Source organism: Petaurus breviceps, unplaced genomic scaffold, assembly GCF_028583685.1.
Source record: "Petaurus breviceps papuanus isolate PSGF00001 unplaced genomic scaffold, PetGlider_PUasm1.0 99, whole genome shotgun sequence".
Classification (NCBI taxonomy): Eukaryota; Metazoa; Chordata; class Mammalia; order Diprotodontia; family Petauridae; genus Petaurus; species Petaurus breviceps.
In genome coordinates, this window is record NW_027187465.1 from 154,469 (window position 1) to 176,621 (window position 22,153).

The 22,153-nt window shown below is 54.7% G+C and overlaps 1 protein-coding gene across 1 annotated transcript in view; it reads right to left on the reverse strand.

The window, feature by feature from the left end:
- DEPDC5 (DEP domain containing 5, GATOR1 subcomplex subunit) overlaps positions 1–22,153 on the reverse strand; it is a 113,278-nt gene that overhangs the window by 36,502 nt on the left and 54,623 nt on the right. The window contains exons 17-25 of the mRNA XM_069081385.1: positions 21,617–21,653; positions 20,052–20,172; positions 19,081–19,301; positions 18,383–18,586; positions 16,072–16,207; positions 14,668–14,765; positions 8,804–8,863; positions 6,475–6,631; positions 214–374 (exon numbers count right to left, since the gene is read on the reverse strand). Coding sequence (XP_068937486.1) covers positions 214–374; positions 6,475–6,631; positions 8,804–8,863; positions 14,668–14,765; positions 16,072–16,207; positions 18,383–18,586; positions 19,081–19,301; positions 20,052–20,172; positions 21,617–21,653 — 1,195 coding nt within the window. The remainder of the gene's footprint in view (positions 1–213; positions 375–6,474; positions 6,632–8,803; positions 8,864–14,667; positions 14,766–16,071; positions 16,208–18,382; positions 18,587–19,080; positions 19,302–20,051; positions 20,173–21,616; positions 21,654–22,153) is intronic.

Consider the following 22,153-nt stretch of genomic DNA (forward strand, 5'->3'; position numbering starts at 1 on the left):
GACAGAGACACAGAGAGAGGCAGAGAGACACAGAGATAGAGACAGAGCGACATAGAAACACAGAGAGACAGAGACAGAGATAGAGAGACAGAGACAGAGAGATAGAGAGAGACAGAGGAAGAGATAGAGGCAGAGACACAGAGAGAGGAGAGAGGAGGAGAGACACAGAGGGTCGGTGGAGGGAGGACGAGACAAAGATGGGGCGCTACTCACCGCGGCTGTAGAGGGGGCTGCTGCTCAGGGGAGGGGCTACAGTCGGGTTGGCTTTCTGTGGCTTTGGCTGCACTATGATCTGGTAGCCCTGCATGAGACGCTGGCAAATGAACTCTTCAAACACCTGCTGGGCAGTCATCTGCATGCCCTCCTCATCCCTTCTGCAAAGACATGGTCATCCCATCAGGGCGGTAGCAGCTCCCCTGCTAGGGGGCTGGGGGTGGGGCCGAGGTCCTCCGACTCCGGGGTGCCGCGGTGTGTGAGAGCAGGGAGTCACCCCTGTGCCAGGGCCACTGCCTTCTCCCTCCATCCTCCCTCAGAGAGCCCGGCCTGGACCTAGAAGGCCTGGGCTTGCTCTTGCCCTGGGTACTCTCTGTCCCGAACAGTTAGTCTTCAGAGAACCGGAATGTGTTGACAGTGGAAATGGAGGTATTTATCACTAAGAGGCTTATAAAAAGTGGGAATTAAATTTAACTATTATTTAACAGAAGATAAATTAAATTTAGATGGTGACCTATAACTGTTTCTTTGAAAAACTCAATTTTTCTTTTTTTAAAAAAAGAGTACACAACGAACAGATGCACCAGCTTCCCGAGCCGTGTTTTGAGGACACGCTCCCAATGGCTCTCCCCGCCAACGTGCCAGAGGGCATACTTTACAAATGTCATCTCAGCAGATACGCACAACCACCTGGGGAGGTGGGTGCTATTATGATCCCCATTTTATAGCTGAGGCTGACAAGCGGTTCATGACTTGCCCAAGGTCACCGAGTTAGTAAGTGTCTGAGGCCAAATTTGAACTCAGGTCTTCCTGACTCCAGGCCCAGTACTCCATCCGCTGGATCCCCAATTGCCTCTAGACAAGGAAAAAAAAAAACCACGACTAAAAAGGACAGAGCTTGGGATTCTGCTATTCTTCTCGAGAAACCTGAAATCCATTCCAGAGGTCAAAGGAGCTGGGATTAAAACCAAGAATCACCTACCCAGCAAAACTGAGTATAATGCTTCAGGGTAAAATATGGTCATTCAGTAGAATAGAGGACTTTCAAGCATTTTTGATGAAAAGACCAGAGTTGAACAGAAAATATGATTTTCAAATACAAGAAGCAAGAGAAGCATGAGAAAGTAAACAGTGACAAGAAATCATAAGGAACTTATCAAAGTTAAACTATTTATATGCCTACATGGAAAAACAATAATTGTAATTCATAAGACTTTTCTCAGGATGAGGACAGTTGAAGGGAATATATATGTATATATAGGAGGGTATAGGTGTATATAAATATATATGTGAGTGTGAGCATATGTGTGTACATGTATACACAGACAGAGGGTACAGGACGAGTTGAATATGAAGGGATGATATCTAAAAAATAAAATTAAGAGGTGAGAGAGGAATATGAGTAAAGGAGATAGGGAGAGACAGAATAGGGTAAATTACCTCATGTAAAAAAGGCAAAAGAAAATGGTTACAATGGAGGGGAAGAACAGGAAGGCAAAAGGGAATGGGTCAACCTTACTCTCATTGAATATAGCTTAGGGAGGCAATGACATACACAGTAAATAGGGTATCTCACCCTACAGCAAAGTAGGGGGGAAGGGGATAAGAGGGGGGATGACAGAAGGGAGGGTGGATTGGGGGAGAGGGGAATTAGAAACACACACTTTTGGAAAGGGACAGGGTCAAAGGAGAAAATAGAATAAGTGGGGGGGTGGGACAGGATGGAGGGAAATATAGTTAGCCTTTCACAATATAACTGCTATGGAAACGTTTGCGTAACTACACGCATACAACCTATATTGAATTGTTTTTCCTCCCAGTAGGGGTGGGTGACGAGGGAAGAAGGGAAAGAATCTGGAAATCCAAGTTTTAAAATCAAATGATAAGGGGTGGAGCCAAGGTGGTGGAGTAGAAGCACAAGCTTGGTGTGGGCTCCCCTTCAATCACTTCCAACACATGTAAAAAACCAACTCTAAACAGACTTGAGAGCTACAGAACCCACAGAGTGACCGAGAGGAGCACATCTCCCTCTGAAGGCAGCCCAGCAGGATGGCAGGAAGGGTCCATCACCGCGTGCTGGGAGCCGAGCTCAGCCCCAGGGTGGCCCAGAGCAGACTGCAGGAGAGAGAAGCACCAGCAGCTGTGGCAGTTCCTAGAATTATCAACCTATAAATGCCACAAAGAAAGTAAAAGGTCAGTGTGGAACTTTGTGGGAACCGGGGACTGAGAGTGCAGTCCGGCCCTTGCCCCGGGGTGAGAAGTTGTGGAAGAGGTTCAGTTGCTCTGCAGCCTTTATTGCCTGGCTGTCTCAGGAGCTCCGGGCCAACAGATTATAAGGGGACCAAGTGGCCATTCAGAGGGTAATCACTCTTGCTTTGACCTGCTTGGATCTGGATCGTGGTCCTGGGATGTGTGACCAGTGAGCTAGAGCTTGTGGGGGGCTGTAGAGAGGGCACCCAACTAACAGCTCCGGCAGCTGTGAAAATCCCAGAGATTTGGGACACAGCTCTCTCCATTCTGGAAGCAGAATTATATAGTGACAAAAAGCTCAAAAGTCAAGTAACTGGGGCGGCCAAGTAGCACAGCGAGTAAGAGCACCGGCTCCAGTGTTGAGAACACCTGGAGATCGAATCCCGGGCTCAGACACTTAGCACGTACCCAGAAACACCTGGCCGTGTAACCTTGAGCAAGTTACTTAACCCCAATTGCTTAGGGGCGGCCAGGTAGCTCAGCGAGTAAGAGCATCGGCTCCAGTGTCGGGATGACCTGGATCAAATCCGGGCTCAGATACTCAGCACCACACCCAGAAATAATAACTGGCCGTGTAACCTTGAGCAAGTTACTTAACCCCAATTGCTTTAAAAAAAAAAAAAGTCAAGTAACTGAGTGGCAACACAAGCAAGCCCAGGAAACGTAATCAAATCATAGATTCCTTTTTTGGGGACAAAAAGGATCAAGGCATTGAACAGCAGGAAGACAATGAAGGCAAAACTTCTGCATCAAAAGCATCCAAGAAAAATATGAACTGGTTACCATGTAGGCCATGGTATAGCTGAGGCTGACAAGTGGTTCATGACTTGCCCAAGGTCACCAAGTTAGTAAGTGTCTGAGGCCAAATTTGAACTCAGGTCTTCCTGACTCCAGGCCCAGTATTCCATACGCTGGATCCCCAATTGCCTCTAGACAAGGAAAAAAAAAACACGACTAAAAAGGACAGAGCTTGGGATTCTGCTATTCTTCTAGAGAAACCTGAAATCCATTCCAGAGGTCAACTAACAGCTCTGGCAGCTGTGAAAATCCCAGAGATTTGGAGGAGCTCAATGATTTTGAAAATCAAGTAAGAGAAATAGAGGAAAAATTGGGAAGAGAAATGAGAACGATGCAAGAAAATCAAGAAAAGTGAGTCAACAACCTGACTGAAGAAAATAACACCTTAAAAAAAACAGACTAACTCAAATGGCAAAAGAGGCCCAAAAAGTCAATGAGGGGAAGAATGCCTTAAAAAGTCAAATTTGCCAGATGGAAAAAGAATCTCAAAAACTCACTGAAAAGAAAAATTCCTTCAGAACTAGATTGGAGCAAATGGAAGCTAGTGACTTTATGAGAAATCAAGATATTATTAAAACAGATCCAAACAAATGAAAAAATAGAAGGCAATGTGAAATATCTCACTGGAAAAACCACTGACCTGGAAAATAGATCCAGGAGAGATCATTTAAAAATTATTGGTCTACCTGAAAGCCATGATCAAAAAAAAAAAGAGCCTAGACACCATCTTGTAAGAAATTATCAAGCCCTGATATTCTAGAACCAGAGGGTAAAATAGAAATTGAAAGAATTCATCAATTGCTTCTTGAAAAAGATCCCCAAAAGAAAACTCCTAGGAATGTTATAGCCAAGTTCCAGAGTTCCCAGGTCAAGGAGAAAATACTGCAAACAGTCAGGAAGAAACAATTTGAGTCTTGTGGAAACACAATCAGGATAACACATAAAATCAGATGCTAAAATATATATATAAATTTTTTTTACATGCAATTGGGAAATAAGATACGCAGGCACTAGAGCATCGAAATCCTTCTTGCTCTACTAGAAAGTCAGAGTGGGGATGGGAGAAGATATAAGAGAGAGTGGATTGGGGGAAGGGTATTCAGCAGAATCACTATTTGGGGGCAGGGGGTAGGGGAAAGACAGGGAGAAAATTTGTAACTCAAAATTTTGTAGACATGAATGCTGAAAACTAAAAAATAAACAAATTAAGCAAAAAAAGGAGACCTGAAATCCAATTTTTGTGTTTCAACATAAAAAGGTTTCAAATAATGGTAATTTGTTTTATCTGCCTTAAAGCATATAGTGTTTCTTCCATTTCTAAAGACACTCAGAAAAAGAAAAGACAGGACATTTTATTTGCTTTTTGATTTCTCATTATTTTGTAAAAATATTTTCAGGAACTGGGACCAAGCAGTTGAGGAGGGTGATTCAGATCTCTAGAGGCAGGCTAGAGCTCAGGTGGTAGACATTAATTGCTAAAAGGGAGGTAAATTTAGAGAGAGCCTCTGGATGCAGATTAAAATGAGAGACAAAGAGTGGCCTCATATCACTTTGGATTGGTTGGAACTCAAGAAGCCATAATCACACCAATTTATCTGACACCCATTAATGTATCATAGAAGCCTATTTGTTAAGTATTAGATGAGAGAAAATTCTAAACTTTATGACTTCCTGTAAAAATCCCCTATGTTTTAAATGCACATTCTATGTCCCGAGACTATGATCATGGGCATCAATTGCTTGGACACACGTCCTTTCCATGAGACAAAATTGCCCTAAAAAATTCAATTTGGGGATCAAGGTTGGCTGCATAAAGTGAAGTGATGTCTCATGTAGGATTTGTGATTACAGGTGCCAAAAATCTACGCCTCCTTCACTTAGATGCTACTTGATCAGCCCTATATACAATCTTACATGTTTTAGTTTATACTGTTTTAATGTGTAATTACTCCAAATCCCTTCAGAAATAGGTGAAATAGAAATACTTGCTTCAATAAAAAAACCATAACAAGTTTTGCATGTCTCCTTAGCTTTCCTGATAAAGTCAGATACAAAGACCCTTCTGTTTTCTGATTGATTTGTTAATGGATACACAAAAGGGACTTATGAAAATGAGCCACGCACTGCACTGATGTGCTAAGCTCTGGAAGTACCAAAGATGGGCCCTGCCCTCAAGGAGCCTACGTTCTGATGGGGAAGACAACAGCAGCAGGGCCAGGAGACTAGTGGGCGCAGCTGGCCTGGGAGGCCAGGTCAGGGCCCCTCCAACCATGCTGGGAGCCTGAACCTCCTCACTTGCTGTCACTGCAGGGCACTTCCTGGAAGTACAAGAAGGAAGCTTCCTGCTGGCCAAGGCATAGTCCTCAGAGGGGCTGCCCTCACAGAGCCTGTCGCCGCCGTGCGGCTCGGGCGGCCTTCGCGCCCTTCACATCCTTATCAGAGTCACATGCCCTTCTTTCTTATTGCTCAAGATTTCTGACCTTAACCAGACACAAGCAACAAGTGTGGTCCGGGACACCCAGGAGTGGCTGCAAGGGTGGGTGACATCAGCCATGGCCACAGTCTGCCAGGGGGCATTGCTCCTCTCTAAACTGGGGCCCGATTACACAGCATGGCTTATTTTGACATCACTGTCGTTACTGGGGGAAGACAGGTGTGTGTATGTGGGGAAGGGTAGCTCTCTCTGCACAGCCATGTGGGTGTGGGACCCTTCCCTCACTGCCCCCCTCACAGCATCATCTCCAGGTCAAAGGGGTGGATGGCCCTCTAAGCCCGGAAGATGGACTGTCAAGGACCCATGGCCACAAAGGAAACCGAACAGATCTAACATCATGATATTTTCTGAAAACAAAAAAAAGTTTGATACCAAAAGGCAATGGACACAAGGACATTAGGGAAAACCGTGCAGGAAGATGTCTGATCCCTGATCCACACAGCAGCTGACGGTGACACATCAGGGAATGCTGGTGAGGGGAAGCCTGCTTCTCTCCTTGGCTGGAGAGGTGGAGGACTCCCAGGGCAAAATGGGGCATACTACTTGTCAACCATGGCAGCCTCACTTAGCTGTACCTTTGGTACGAAGGGGATCCTACTGGGGGTGTGGGAGGGGAAGGGTATCAGAGGAGCTGGAGAAGAGCCAGTCTCCAGCAAGCAGGCGTGAACGAGCGTGAGCCTGTGTGACATCAACCGGGCTGTGAGGCCCTGCGCACTCACCTGTCCACGTCCGCCTCCGGGAGCAGGTCGTAACAGCCTTCCGTGTAGTCATTCTGGAGGCCCTGGCGGTCTGGGAAGTAGTCGGTGGTGAGGGGCAGGCAGGCCGGAGTAGTGAGAGACTTCCAGTCCACTCCGACTGTGCAACAGAAGCCTGGCACTACGGGGGGAGCAGACAGCGTCAGAACTGCTGCGGGGCCCAAGGTCGCGGGCGTTCCCCCACAAGGAACGTTTGGGGTGCAGGGAGAGGAGGGACAGAGCAAGAGGGGGGTTGGGGCGCCAAGAGGGGAGGAACAGGGGGGAGAGAGAGAGAGACAGAGCTTGTTAACCAGGGCAGCGCACATGCGTAACCGATCCCCTCATGCAGTGGGGTGCTCAGCTAAACCTCATAGACACTGGTCAGTTATAAGCTGCAGAGCTGTGAGGCCGGCAGGTTACGCGGCAGGGCCCGGAAGCCAACCAAGAGCGGAGGCTGCCAGGGCCAGAGTGTGTTTGGATTCTGGACAGAGCAGTGGACAGGGTGTGAACAGGAGTGATCGCAGAGGCAGCCACCCAAGCGACAGACTGGAGTGGGAAAGGGGGTGGGAGATAAGGGGAGGGGCCCTGACATTCCCAGGGCAGTCTGAGGGCCTCGGCTGCGTGGCCGGCCCAGAGCTCCCAGCTTCCAGACACCAGGACATTCTGCTGGCAGCTCAAGATGAGGATGAGCCCTGAGTCCCCAAAAGAAGGGGACAAAAAAAGGCAATGTCTATGCTTGGGAGTCCAGAAAAGGGCCACACTTCAGGCATGTTGTGGGTGGCTGTCAGGGAGTGCCAGCCCTAGCAGCTCCGTGACCAAGAAGAGATGCGTCTCCGCTAATGCCCTTCCCTGACACAGAGCCCATGACACCCTGAGACGCATACCAGGGAATGCCACTGCTAACACTTAAAAGCCATTACTAACTCTGAGAAAGTCCCCTGGCTTCTTTAAGGCTGTCTTCTCATCAGCAAAATGGGGCAGCATCTCCTGCACCTTCCTAAGAGCTGCTGGGAGGCTCGTGTGAATGAGTGACATCTATGCACTCTGGACCCGTTACAATGCACAGAAAAGCTGGGGACCATGACTAATATCCTAGGAACTTTCTAAGCACATGTTGGTATTGTTTAATTAAGCCTCTCAAGAGCCCCAAAAGGTAGGCTGGGGGTGGGACAGGTCCCTGAGAAGCAGCAAGGGTCAGGTGGAAAAGCATGGGCATCCACGGCCTAGATTGGAACTCTGCCCACCTCTCTCTGGCACCTCACTTAAAAACGCATGACTCTGCGCGAGTCCCTGTCCCTCGCAAGGTCTCAGTTTTCCCCTCTGTCAAACAAGAGGGCCGTAGGAGGTGGCCTGGGAAGGTCGTACCGTCACAGGTGCTCAGATGGGCCCAAATGGACAGCGAGGACATTGGATGGGGACCAGAGTCCCATCACACTGGGGGAAGGTGGATGTGGCTGGACCATTCTAGGCCCAAGGACCCAGCAGCCAGGGCCTTCCCAGGGGCCAGGCCTCCGAGAGTCCTTGTTCTGCCCCTCTCGGCTACATTTACCAAGTGGGCTGAGCTCGAAGCTTCAGACTGTAGGTTCCCTGAGGGCAGTCTTGGCTCGACTCTGCACCTTGCCAGCGTCTAGCCCAGTGCTCTGCACACAATCAGGCTGTGCTGGCCTCTTCTGGAGCATTCAGAAGAGTAAAAATGCTCTACAAACATCAAGCCTCAAAGGCCGGGGCCTTCGTCCAGATCTCCGAAAGAGAGAAGCCAAGATCGAGTCCTGCTACAAAGCTATGCTGGGGCCTAAACCGAGCCATGACAACAACACGACATGGCCAAACGCACAGATCCCAACGCATTTCCCTTTTTCTGATGAGTCCACTTCTAAGTGCCTTCCAGGGCCAGGTCTGGGAAGACTGGACGATGGTCCAGGACTGCTCGGGCAGGACTAAGACTGACCATGATGGAAGGTTGGCCTGCACAGTGCCCCTGCTCTGACAGCAGGTGAGTCACCTTCTGCTCCCTGCACCCCAAGGAGGCCCCAGCAATGGGGCCGATGCACTTCAGCTCAACGGCTGCCCCCTCCATTAAGCCCATTCCAATGCCTCGGACCGAAAGCTGGCCCCTCCCCAGAGTTCTCTCCTTTGCTGTCACCCCCATTGGACAGGGATGGGTCCTGCCTCTTCCCTTCCTCCTCCTCCCAAAAGAACTGAAGCCATCCCTTCTAAGCTGCAAACCCCGCTTGGACCTAGGGCCACAGTGATGGCCCCGCTCTGCCGCCTCCCCCGCCCTCACCACCTTCTCTTTCTGGCTGCCCCCCCTTACTTGGATCTGAAGAGGCAGATACGCTGTCATCCAGGGAATCCTTGTTCTGGGTCTTGGATCCTACAGGAGGATGGAGAAAAGCTTGGCAGAAGCAAGCTGCCCCCCCCCCGCCCACCTGCCACCCAGGAGGCTCCTGGAAACCAGGGAGATGCGAGAACCTCCACTGGGCACTGTCTGCCTGTTAGAACGTGAGCTCCCTGAGGACAAGGCTGGTCCTTCTTTGCACTGAGATGTGTAGCCCAGCTCCCAGCCTACAGGGAGCACATACTAGGTAGTCCTCACCTCGATGCAGCTGAAAGAAAAATGAACTTGGAGGCAGGAATACCTGGGGTTGAACTCGGCCTCAGACACTGACTGGCAGCATGACCCTGGGCAAGTCACTTCACCTCGCCAAGCTTTGAGCCACTCCCCGAGTCTTATTTACAGAGCGATGGGGGAGCTGAGCTTGATGCTGGGGGAGGGAACTCTCACACCAACAACCCCCCACAGTCCTTCCAGTGAGGCCGCTTGGCGGAGCCCACTCCAGTGAGGTAGGGGGATGCGGCAGGCATGGAGGGTGACGTCACTTGTGTTCTGAACCACCCCCTTTGCCACATTCGGCACCTGGCTGCCTTGGCTAAGCTTGAGACCACGATTCAATGTGCCTGGTGTTTTATTAGCCAAGCTGCCCCCTGACCCGCATGTAAGGTTTGGAGGCTAGGGGCTTTATCCCAGGTGTCCCAGAAGAGAGAGGAAGCGAAACTGGGGACAGTAACGTGAAGAAAGGCCTCATCGCCATCAGACACACAGGCCGTTTCCATCTTCCTCAAGACGATTCCACATGACATCCCTTTGTCTTCCATGGATGGCCTGGCATCAAGCCACTAATGAGGGCCTGAGGATCCATGGAGAAGCGATGCTGAGGCCCGGGAGGCCGAGCAACTCGTCCCAGGTCACAAAGCTGGATCCTCACACCAAATCTGCCCAAACTCTACCTGTAACATCAATCCTGGGGTCGCCTTTGAAGCCTGATGCTGCCAAATCCCCCTTTCTCCCCGGCAAACCAGTGATGAAGTTCAGAGGCTCAGGCTCACATGATCTCCCTTCCAAGGAAGCACAGGATGTGAGAGCTGGAAGGGCCCATCTCAGAGGCCATCTGGCACACCTGCTACGTGGCCATCTACCCCAACCGAAGCCCTGCCAGGAGGGGCCCACGGCCACCCAAAGCAAGCCGAAACGCTTGTCCCCATGCAGCTCCCAGGAGCAGAGAGTGGTCCACCATCGGGCAGCATCCTGGCTAAACTACGGTCCCCAGACACAGGCTGCCCCACGTGGAGGAGGCCACCCTGGACGTGGTGCCCAGCCCAGGCCACCAGCCTTGCCATCTGCCCCATCACAATAAGGACACACACAGGAGCCACTAATCCCACACATACCTTTCCCAGATGCGTTTCTCTAACCGAGTTTTCCCATCCTGCATCGGCGAGGCCAGTTTTTCAGACCCAGCATTTGTACAGAACCATTAACTGAGCCTGGGTGCAACACTGGGCCAGCCAGACCTCTTTGGACCTGACTTGGTGAGGTCACCTGGCAGCCAGCTGGTATGGCAGGTGAGGGCTGACATCCTGAGAGCTGGTACTTCTATGGCACTCATGTGCCCAGCACTGTGCCAAGGGCCTTCCAAACTAACTTGTTTGGTACTCACAGCAATCCTGGAAGGTGGCAGCTGCTATTATCTCCATCTCAAAGCTGAGCAAACTGAGGCAGGCAGGAGCTAAGTGACCTACCCCAGCTAGTAAGTGTTGGAAGGTGGATGTGAACTCAGATCTTCCTGACTCCACACCCAGTGCTCTAAACACTGCACGCCCAGCTAGACAGTGCGTCAGAGTCAGAAACACCCGAGTTCAAAACTTGCCCGACTCCTGGGAGGTTATTTAACCTCTCTCAGCTCCAACATTCTCATCTGTAAAATGGGGATAACAGCATCTACCTCAGGGTTGTTGTGAGGACAGAATGAAACAATGTCATAAAAGGGCTTTGCAAACCTCATGGAGGCACAGAAATGACAGACATTACTAACCATGCCTTTAGCCCAATAACTCACAGTCTGGCACAGAGCCCCAGGGTGTTGCACTGGAGACCCCCTGCAGTGCTAACACCAGCCAAGGAGTCGGCCCAGGTGGGCTGACCAGCTGAGATTCTGAGCTCCGCCCATGCTGCCGCTGGCCCGGCACAGCTGGCCCCCAGTAGGCCCCAGAGGGCAGTGCTAGGACAAGGTACCAGGTCTGGGGAGAAGGAGCTGGGCTGCCTCCTCACAGAAGCATCGAGTGGCTGCAGAACGGCCAGTCATCCCTGAGGCCCCTGACACTGAGTCTGCAGGCTGGCATCGGGGAAGCCAGGAGGATCATGGGTCAGGAGGGTGGGTGGCAAGGGGCCCTTCGTCTATGCTTTCTAAGGGGAACGTGAAATTTCTCCAAAGCTGCGGGGTGACCGCAGCCCCCAGACCCACGCAGACAGTGCTGGGCACATTAAGGCAAGCACCAGCCAAGAAAAGAAATGCAGCCTTCCCTCTGCCTGATTCCTCCTTTCTTGCTCCCAATCCAAGACTCTCCATCCAGATCACTTAAGACAGAGCTGTTGTATGTCTCTGCTGCCACCTGGTGTCCAGTGGGAAAACTGTGCCTGGCACTCTTCTCCGATGTCTACTCAGTCGGGGAAGGGGGTGCCAGCGTCCGTGGGAAGAGTCTGGGGGATGCCCGGAGAGCAGTGGGAGTCCCGAATGAGGCCAAATTCCTTGATGGGAGATGGGGCCGAGCCGTAGCTGAGCACTCCCAGACCGTGGGGGCTCATCCTGGGGCACAGGTCAGGAGACTTCACAGTAACCACAGCCCCCGCTGCGTCTCCACCGGGCCATCCGGCGTGCACCCTGACTCAAAATCTGGCCCCCAAGGTGCAAGCAAGTTAGCCCCAAAGGAGACCCCCCAGGGCAAGGCTTCAGGCGCCGTGAACTTGGGTGGGGAAGACTCTCTCTTTTCACAAACTTCCAACTGAAATCACACATTTCCTTTGATCATTTAAAGACGCAGCAGGGCCGGGGGAGATGGTGGGGAGCCCCCACCCGCCTTGGCCCTACTGGGAAACGTTTTATCCATGCCTGGCAGGGGAAGGCTATTGAGGAATAAAGCTGGGACTGGAAGGCTATGAAATTCTGTGATTTAGACAAAGACACAGTTGTCACAGGCCACACAGCGCTGGATCTGGCCGTCACAAAAGCTCAAGTTCAAATTCAGCCTCAGATACTTAGCTGGGTGACCCTGGGTAAGTCACTTAACCTCTGCCTGCCTCGGTTTCTCCACGTGTATAAAGGGGATGATAAAACACTTCCCAGGGACGTCATGAGGGTCAAATGAGGTAATATTTGAGAAGTGCTTTGTGGATGCCATGAGGCTGAGGGAGGCCAGGCCAACCTCCCAAGAGACAGCAGAGTCTGCAGGGCTGAGAGGAGCGAGAGGAAATGCAACAGGGACAAAAGCTTTGTGCCCCTGGCTGTTCAGTGAACAGTCCCACGCCCCAATTCAGTAAGAGAGGCAATGGATTTTTAAACTTCCCTGCTGATAGGCCCCAGGTGCCTTCTCCAACAAACACTGATTTCTGCCTGGCCCAACTTCTAAGCAGTTTCCCTGACCTTCCCCCCACCCGCACCCTCTCTGGGGCCTCAGACGCCCCTGGGTGGCCCCTGCCCTCACTTCAGTGTTGGCATGGGCACCACGCTCAACTCACAGGGCACATGAGGGCGTAACAAACACTTGCAGACCCGAAAGGAGCAGACTGGGCTTCCGAGAAAATGAAAGAGCAGCTTAGAGCACCCTGGAGGCCAGGGGCAGATGTGCTCTCAGTCCCTGGGGCCAGGCTTCCACTCAGCTCCTTTCTTTTCCAGTCAAGACGGGCAAGGTGAAGGCGGTGGCCTGGCCATGGGAAGGGTGGGAGGGGCCCAACCTCACATCAGCTTCCTCTCTGCTACCAAGACAGACAGAAGGTTCAGAGACTCCCAGGGCTGGGGCAGCAGAAGAACAGCTGTGGCTCCAGCCACAACCACCTGTGGCCTATGGGTGGTTTCCTGCTTACATGGCAGTGGCTGCACACTGTGAGGAGGGGCCAGCTGCCTGGACAGGGCCCTCGCCAAGGCTGCTGCCCTCCCTGGACCCAGCTGCGGCCTGCTGGCCAGGCTCCAGGGCCATGTTCACACTCTGTCAGGGCAGGCTCTTCCAGCATGTGGCCAGGCTGTCCTCCTCGAACCATGGGCCGAGCATGCGGCTTTCTGGATCTCTCTATGGCCTGCTCCATGACTTCCTCAGGGTAGGATGCTCCTGGGAGGGAGCAAACCCTCTGCCAGTGCAGATCACCTCCTTCCCTGCTGGCTGAAGCCTCAGTAAGGCTCACGTATAGCTGAGGCCAGGCACAGGGGTCACACACTGGAAGTGCCTATGAGGGGTCTGAAGCCAGGTCTCCCTGACCACACAGCTGGCAGCCTCTACAGCAGCCCCACAACTGGTCCACTCTGGCGGTCTGGGTGCCTCTGCCCTTACTGGACCAGTGTCTCCTAGAGGGCTGGGCTGTGTCTGCATCTCACCCAACGGCCAGCTCAGAGATCCAAGAAAGCAACGGCACCGCTGCACCAGCACCACTGCCCCCAGGATCCAGCCTCCTCTGCACTGCTGCACCAGCACTGCTGCCCCCAGGATCCAGCCTCCTCTGCACCGCTGCCCCCAGGATCCAGACTCCTCTGCGCCGCTGCCCCCAGGATCCAGCCTCTGGGCAGCAGTGGTGCCCAGGATCCAGCCTCCTCTGCACCGCTGCCCCCAGAATCCAGCCTCCTCTGCACCGCTGCCCCCAGGATCCAGCCTCCTCTGTGCCACTGCCCCCAGGATCCAGCCTCCTCTGCACCACTGCTGCGGGCACCTCTGCTGCCCAGCCTCCTCTTCCCCTCTGGGGTCACCTTTTCCCTTACCTCTCTGCTCTGTCCTTCCCCAGCCTTCCACTTAAAGAAGGCTTGCTTGTCGCTGCTAACATTCAATGCTCTCTCATTTCAGGATTTGCCGTCTGTGCCCCCTCCTTCCTCTGACTCTGACTTTACCCTGGTGCGGGCCTGGCCTCCTGCCACAGCTGCTGGGGGAGGGAAGACTCTGCCGCCCACAGCCTTTCCCTGCTCCAATCCAGCCTCCACTTGGCTACCAAAGGGATCTTCCCACAATGCAGCAGGTCTGCACCTCCGTGTCCCCCCCAGCCCATTAAACTAACCTCCTCGGCTCCCCACCAGTCACCTCCAGGACCAAACACAAGATGCCACATGCCTGGCAAAGTACCACTCCACCACCACGCCTTTGTCAGTCTGCTGTCACTGGCCCCCTGGCAGTCTCATCTCCAGAATCCTGGCATTTGCACTGGCTGTGCCTCATGCCCCTGCAATTCTGGCGCCTTCCCTCTGGGGGTCTTCTCCAATCTGTCCCGCCTGGCACTGTCTCCCCCGCTAGACTAGGAGCTCACTGAGGGCAGGGACCCTCATTTACTTCTCTTTATATCCCCAGGTTTTAGTGCAATGCCCAGCACACAGCAGGTGCTTAATAAACGCTTGCTGCTTCACCTCCCCACCAGCCTGTAAGCTCTTGATGGCCAAGGACTCTGCATGATGGCAGGGCCCACATCGGAGCCCATCCGGCCACCCCAACAGCCTACCTCCTGGCCCACTTATGAGCCTGATAATTATGCAGGGCTGCTGCTAACGGGGTCACCCCAAATGTGGCACATGGAGTCTAAAGATAGTCACAGAGGCCACCGTGTCCTGGTTCTCCCATCGCGTGTCTGCACCCGCCTCATGGACCCGTTACCTGCGGCACTGCTACTCAGGAGGCGGGCAGAAAACTCGTTTGTTCCAGTGCAATTCAGGAAGGATGCGCCGTCCACAGGCTGGCGGGAAGGGAGGTGCCTGTGGAGAGCAAAGGGATAGCTGTCAGGCTGGGTGGAGGGGTGGCCTTTTGGGCCCCGCTCGAGGAGCCCTGGGAGCCGGTGATCCCAAGGAGGGCGGGCAGCCAGGGGCCAGCCTGGAGGTCTCGTGCCTGCTCCATGTGCCCAGGACAAAGCGCCTTCTCCCACCAGCCCCAGCAGGAAGACAAGTTCCCTGAGGTGTGTCCGTGCTCTGCACACAGTCTATGCCCCAAGCAGACTGGCCAGTTCCCGACATCACGTCACTGGCAGAAAGACCCGGGCCCTGCCGGCCTCTCATCCCACTGGTCGCCTGCTCAGGCCTTCCCTGGGGCCACGTTCATTCCTCAGGACACACAGGTAGAGAGGGGACCAGGGATCAGGACCTTCGGCCTTCTCTAAACCAATACTCCTGGTGACGTCACAGAACTCGGGTGAGAAAGCCCAGGAGGAAAGGAGCAGAGAGCTGGGCCAACGTGCTGGAGACAGCCTTAACCTAGAAAGAACCACGGGAGAGGCCTCAGGCAGAGAGGAAGAGCGGGCTGGGCATGCAGCCTCAGGCACTTGGGGCACCACAGACTGGGAGCGGGCGGGCAGCGCAGTCACCACTGGAGAGAGCATCTGCTCCACATGCACCCTGGGCAGCTCAAAATCTGATCTTCCCAGCATGGGACACTCCCTCCAACAGTGCCAAGGGCAGTCCCCTCGGGGTCTCCTGCTGGAGGGCAGCCTTAGGGTTCACAGCTGGGTGAGAAGGGCCAACCTCGGCCTCTATGGGCACAGACTCCAGAACCAACACAAACCACCTCTGCGGACGCCCCACCATGGACCCATGGAGACCCTGATGGCCCTGCAGGGGGGGATCGCTCTCTGATTCAGAGAGAAGACAGACCAAAGGCTGGTGATGGACTGCCCTGCATGTGCCTTGCTTCTCATGGCCTCTGACCCTATCTCTCAGCTGGAATTACTTCAATGCCCTGGTAGCTGCTAAGCCAAATAGTGGTAAGCTCCCAGCCCTGGAGTCCAGAGGACTTGAATTCAAATCCAGCCTCAGACACTTCCCAGCTGTGTGACCCTGGGCAAGTCACTTCACCCGTTTGCCTCAGTTTCCTCATATGTCAAATGATCTGGAGAAAGAACTGGCAAAGCCCTCCAGTGTCTTTGCCAAGAAAACCCCGAATGAGGTCACAGAGAGTCAGACACGACTGAACAACAGGAGGGACTGGGGAGAAGCTTCCAGGAGCCTCCAGCAGCCGGGGCCCCCCTGAGGGCAAGGCTGGTGGCAAACACTGTGGACACGGGCCGCTCACCTTCCTGCAGCTTCGTGATACGCCAGCTCCAGCAGCTCCGCAGACGAGTGGGTCAGATCCCGCTGCCCCCTGCCCTGGAGCTCTGCCATGTTCTGGCGGGTCTGGTGATGGATCTGGATGGCTTCTCCAGACGGACCTGCGGGACAAACAGCCAATGGTCAGCAGCTTGTCATGAGGGGCGGCCCCGAGCTTTCAGACGACTCATTTTTCAGCCCTTTTTAGTTGCCTCTGGCCCTGAACTCCTGAACCTGCTCCGAGGTCCCCATAATCTACGCAGCGACTCACGGCCTTTCTCAGTCCTGACCCACTGCCCCCCAGACCCTCTGTCCTCGGTGACCCCTGGCCCCTCCAGGACACACTCTCTTAGCCGGGTCTCAAAGAAGCCGTCATTTAAGTCACACCTTCGTGGGGTAGACCTGGGCCTGCTTTGTTGGTTCACCCTGCACTTCCCCAGTCTTGTGGGCAGGTGCCCCCCTGTTCCCCCGCTGGACTGGGCCCTGGGCACCTCTCATCTGGTCACTCGGACCAGCCTCCTCATTGGCCTCCGGCCAATCCTCAGGGAGAGACTCACACCGATCCCCACCCCCAAACACAAAAAAACCTTTCCAAAGCCACCTCTCCTGGAACGCAAACTGGCCCAGCGCAAGCCAAGTGCCTACACATGAAAAGAAGAGGAAGCAGAAGACAAAGACCAAACCGGGCCTGGTCTGAGGCGAGGGTCCCAGGAGCAAAGGGGGAGCTGGCCCTCAAGGGAGAGGATGGACTAGGTCTGGCCTTTAACGGGTCTCACGCCAATCCAGGGACCAAAGCTTGGGGAGCCAGGGCCCCCACTGCCTCGGGGCCCTCTCCAGTCGTCCTGATCCATATCTGGCCACTGGAGACTGCGCAGCCCTGCCTCACTTAAACCCAGTTCACTTGCACGTCACAGCTTCACCTTCCTGAGGCCATGGTCCTCTTAGACAACAAAGGGCCAACTACAACAGACATGGGCCAAGGCCTGGCAGGGGCAGCTGGGGGCCTTCTAGGCTGAAGCAGCCGAGGGCTCCATGAGGGTGCAGGAAGAGACAATGGGATGGGCAGAGGCCTGGCAGAAAAACCAGGGGCTCGGGGGCAGGGGAAGGACCAAAGCAGCATCAGCTGATGGCCCATCAGCCCCTGCCTTCAGGGTGGGATGCACAGCGGGGGCCCAGAGGAAGTGGGGGCCTGGGAGGTGACCCCAACAGAGAAGCTGCTCCTGCCCTGGAGACAGAAGGATGGAGGTGTGGAATAGAGGACGGCCAGCCCAGCACAAGGCTCCTAGGCTAACCGAGGTCACCCTCAGCACAAAGCCTGCCACAGGATCCAAGGAGGGGAGGGCAAACCTGGTCCGAGGGCCCTGGAGAAGGCCTCAGGGCCTGCAGCTCCATCACTCCACACCCCAGTTCTCTGAGCCTGGGTCACAGGCAAGACACGAAGACAAGGAAGGGGGTATGGGGAGACAAACCACCCAAGCTTCAGAGAGTCAAAGACAAAGGGGGAGACAATCCCCACATTCTCCACTGAGTCTGGGAGGGTGTCCCCTTCCCAAACCCTGCTCTGACACTTTCAGGAGATGCTCCCCAATCCCCAGGACAGAGGCCTCCACAGCAGGGGCTGTGGCCTCATCCCCAGGGACAGGTGACCAAAAACATGGGGGTGGGAAAATGGGTCACACCCTGCCCTCCCTGCTGTAGCCAAGGGGGGGACTCGTCTCCGACACAACCACGTCTACGCCTGCCCCCAACAAACTCCCCTGCTCTGCCCCTTTCCAAGCCAAGCTTCAGCCACTAAGCTGACCGCCACGTGGAGGCCCTGGGAGAGTTGGATCCCACACCTCCCCTCTCCCCCCATCACAACACAGCAAAGGCGACCAGATGCCTCCCTCCCAACGAGGTGGCAAGGCAACGTCCAAGGAAGTAGATGGAGGCTTGGTGTGGGCAAAGGCCCTTCCCACAGTCACGTGGCCGGCACCCAAGCTGAGGCTGTGGCCCTGCCCTCCAGGAGCTTACGCTCTCATGACTTATCAGCGCTCTACTCTGCCTTAGATCTCTCCACGCATCTGTCCTCCCTCCCTATGCCCCTGTGAACTTCCTCATGGTGAGGCCGACCCCTGCCTCCACTTTCCACAGTCTAGTGCAGCGCCACGCAGCAAGTGGGCTCTAGAGAAAAGCTTCTTGAAGCTAGAACCAGGGGAGCTGAGGTCCCCAAGAGGCGCCAGAGACGGCAGGGCCTGGAGGAGGGAGGGCCGGGGTCTTGGCAGCACGGGAAGAGGTCCCCCTTTCTCCAGACTCACCCACAGGGAAAGTGTGCATCCACCTCCTTCTGTTGGATGTCAGCTTCATGGGCATGCGAGAGGGTGCGAAGGGGTTAATCAGCGCTCGCTGAGGCGCGTAGCCACCAGGACGGATGTGCAGCATGGACTCAGCGCTGCCCACGTGGAACCTGCCTGGTGCGCTCGAGTCCCGCTGCTGGGCCTCCATCATGCTCTCCAGGACATCTGCGGGTCACCACAGACAAGCACAAGGCCGGGGTGAGAGCAAAACACGGGGCCACCTGACACATCCAACCCACTCTCCACAGACAGAGACAAAGGAAGGCGGGATGTCAAAGCCGAGGCCCCAGAAGGGCGGGCCCGGACTACTACCAAAGTGGATGGAGTCTTTCCAACTTAGAAACGCCCAAAAGACTTGGGGGCAGAACAAACCACAAACCAAGGCCAGAGAAACGTCCTGGTCCCAACAGTGAGGGGGCAGAGCTGGCCATGGGGTCAGGAAGGCCTGGATTCAAACCCTGCCTGATACACGCCGCTGGGGGCACCAGGCACATCCCTCCATCCATCTCTCGGGGCCCAGAACAGAGGGAGGCCCCTCGCCCAGAGTGTCTTGGGGTTGGTAACGAGGAGGCGATATGCCCTGACCATGGGCTCTGCTCTGCTGCACTCCCGGCCCTCCCAGCCCAGCGCCCCCCCCCCCCCCCCGAGGCCGCACTGACCTCGCGTGCTGGTGTAGCCGAGAGAGCTGCTGACGTCATACTGGTGCAGGTGGGAGTGGGGGATCAGCAGGATGTGGGAGCCCTTGCCCAGAGAGCTGTCATCCGAGGCCTGGCTCCTCACCTCCTCTGGGGGCAGGGTCCGACTCTGCACCGACGGGCTCGAGGACACATCAAAGGAGCTGGAGCTCTTCCGGGCCTGGCTCTCCCGCTCCCTCACGGACCTGGCAGCCCAGGGAGAAGAAAAACAAATGATTCCTGCACTTACAAAGGTAGAACTGAAAACGAGGCAGGTGGTGCAAGTATCATTACCCTCATTTTACTGATGGAAAAAAGGCCTCAAGAGTTAAAATGGCCCCCCCAATGGTGCCACGGCTGCTCAGTGGCACGTGGGGGTTACACGGCCTCTCACCGCTTCAGGCTCTCACTCTTGCTTTTTAGGTTCCCAGAGAACTTGCCTTCGTTCCTCTGGCTGAGAAGGATTAAAGCTAGCTTCTGGGAGAATCTGAAAGCATGCTGAGACCCCTGGGTGAGGAAAAAGACATACCCAACCCAAACGGGGCCCCAAAGACCCACGACAGTGTGTCAGAATTTGGAAAGGGTGTCATGGAGAGACGTGCTAGACGTTTCCTAAAGTGCAGAGTGTCTCCAAATCATGGTGATCTGAGTGAAAATTTGAGTGTTCAGTAGGTAAGACTACATCAACATGGAAGAGACACGTTCGTGGTCCCGTGGTCAGGGTCAGAGGAGGGATCTAAAGCTCTCCCAAGCCAGGAATCTCCGCTCCACCAACAGCTACCCTTGAGAAAGAGTCCCCCTGACTCACCCTCCCCCCGCTGGCTCAAGGTCACGCTCTCGCCGCCCAAGCAGCCTCCAGGGGCATCTCGAGCCAAGAAATGGCTTGGAGCCAGGCAGGCTCAGGGACAGAGTCCCACCCTCCCCACAGCGCACCCACTGCAAACGTGGAACAGGACCTGAGGGTGGTGAGGCGCTGAGCGCGGGCCGGGCCGGGCAGCCTGAACACCTGGGCGTCATAGCCACCGTAGTCCACCTGGATGGGCAGGGCGTTCTCTGACTCCTTTGGGGTCCCAAGTGCTGAAATCCACAACAAAGGAGATGAGAAAACACCAAACACAAGGCCCCTATTCTGCTGGGTCCCCAAGAACCGAACCAGGAGAAGGAGGCATCCATGCGGACAGCAGGCCCGGTCCGGCTAGACACAGAAGACACACAGGTGGTCTTCACACAGTCTGCGTGACCATGGCGAGGTCCAGAGCGAAGCATGTGCCCTCAGGGCTCCCTCCAAAGTGCAGAGCCTATGACCTCATGCTTCCTCTCTTCTCCTGTGGCACAGTGCCTGGCACACAGTAGGTGCTTAATGAATGTTTACCGACTCTTTCATGAAAAAGTACAACTCTCGCCTGGGCTCTGACCAGTGAAGCATGAGGCGTCCTGGGAGCAGGGCCAGGAGACGCTTCAGCGCAGTGTGGAGGCTGAGGAGGGAGGCCCTGATCCCAGGAAGCAGAGTGCCTAAAAAATTAAAGAGGGATGAAAGGCAAAGATAGAGAAATGAAAGGGGCTGCTAGGGGGTGCCACAGTGCACAGTGTGGGCCTGGAGTCAGGGAGACTTGAGTTCAAATCTGGACTCAGGCACTTGCTGGCTGTGTAACCCTGGGCAAGTCACTGCATGCTGTCTGACTCAGCTTCCTCATCTGTAAAATGGGCTGGAGAAGGGAATGGCAAAACCCTCCAGTGTCTCTGCCAAGGAACCCCCAGATGGGGTCACGGAGTCAGACACGGCTGAAATGGCTCAGCAATGACAGAAAGGAAACATCCAGCCCTGCTCCAGACCAGAGGAAAGGACCCTCCCCACCCTGTCCAGAGCCCCTCCACCAGGCGCTCGCCCTTCCTTCACGCCCCTCCCTGCCTGACCCTTCTCGTTCCTTCTCAGTGGCTTTTCCATGGCCGTCCCCCCACGTGCAGTGCTCTCCCAACCCCTGCCTTTCCTGGTCCCTCCCCCCTTTGCTGTCCGTGTCACCCTGTGTGCTCCCAACAGGACGGAAGCCTCAAAGGCCAAGCCTGGGCTTCTGCCTTTCCTTCTGCATGGGACGGGGAGGTCCCGACTGGGAAGAGGCAGAGGCGCTCCCAGGTTTGCCCCGGCCCTGCCCCAGCCCTGGGGGCTGCTGCCCTTCTGAGCCGAACTCCTCAGGCCAGAAAACATGCCCAGGCTCTCCCACAACTACACTTCCTGCTCCAGGGAGTGGGGGGCATCCCAGAGCAAGGGCAAGTCACCCCTCCCCTTCAAGCTTCACTCAATGTCCTCGTCTGTAAGACGGGAGGAACTGTGGTACGCGTGTCCCGGGCTTCCCAGGAGTGAGGAGGTGCTTGAGGCCTGGCTTCTCCTTGGAGAACGGGCAGCCCACTTGCCCAACCCTGTGGCACCACCCAGGGGCACCCCAGGGGCCCCTCTGGTGCACCCCCACTGGGGGCTCAAGTGCTTTCAAAGGCAACAGAAGAATCCAGTCCAGGAAACACTTACAGGTATCCCGGCCATTTTTTGCCTTTTCTGTCACAGGCTGGAAAAAATGAAACAGATAACATGAGGAGGAAGAAAGGAGAAGATGAACAAAGAAAGGGGCTGCATTTTACAATGTCTGTCTTTTCAAACTCCCCAAAGAGGCCTTCAAACCACCTAGGACCTAGACCTTCAACCAGGGAAGGCTGGCTGTCCGCTTGAGGCCTTGGATCTTAGCAGGGCCTGTGCTGGATTAGCCCTCCTCCGTGCATCTCTACAGGACAGGGATGTGAGGAGAGGCAGACCAATGCTTGCCTCCATCAGCTCCCAGGGCCCTCCCAGGTAGGACAAGGAGCTTCTAGAACCGAGATGACTGGTGTCGGCACTCAGTTAGTTATAGTTTCCAACATTCACTTTCAGAAGATCTGAGTTCTCCATTTTCCACCCTCCCAAGACGGCATGCAGTCTGGAGGCGGGTCTCCATGTGCAACCATCAACTCAAATCCCCTTGTTGGGTTTAGCCTGGGCTTCATCGGGTGGGACAGTAAGTCTCAAGACTTG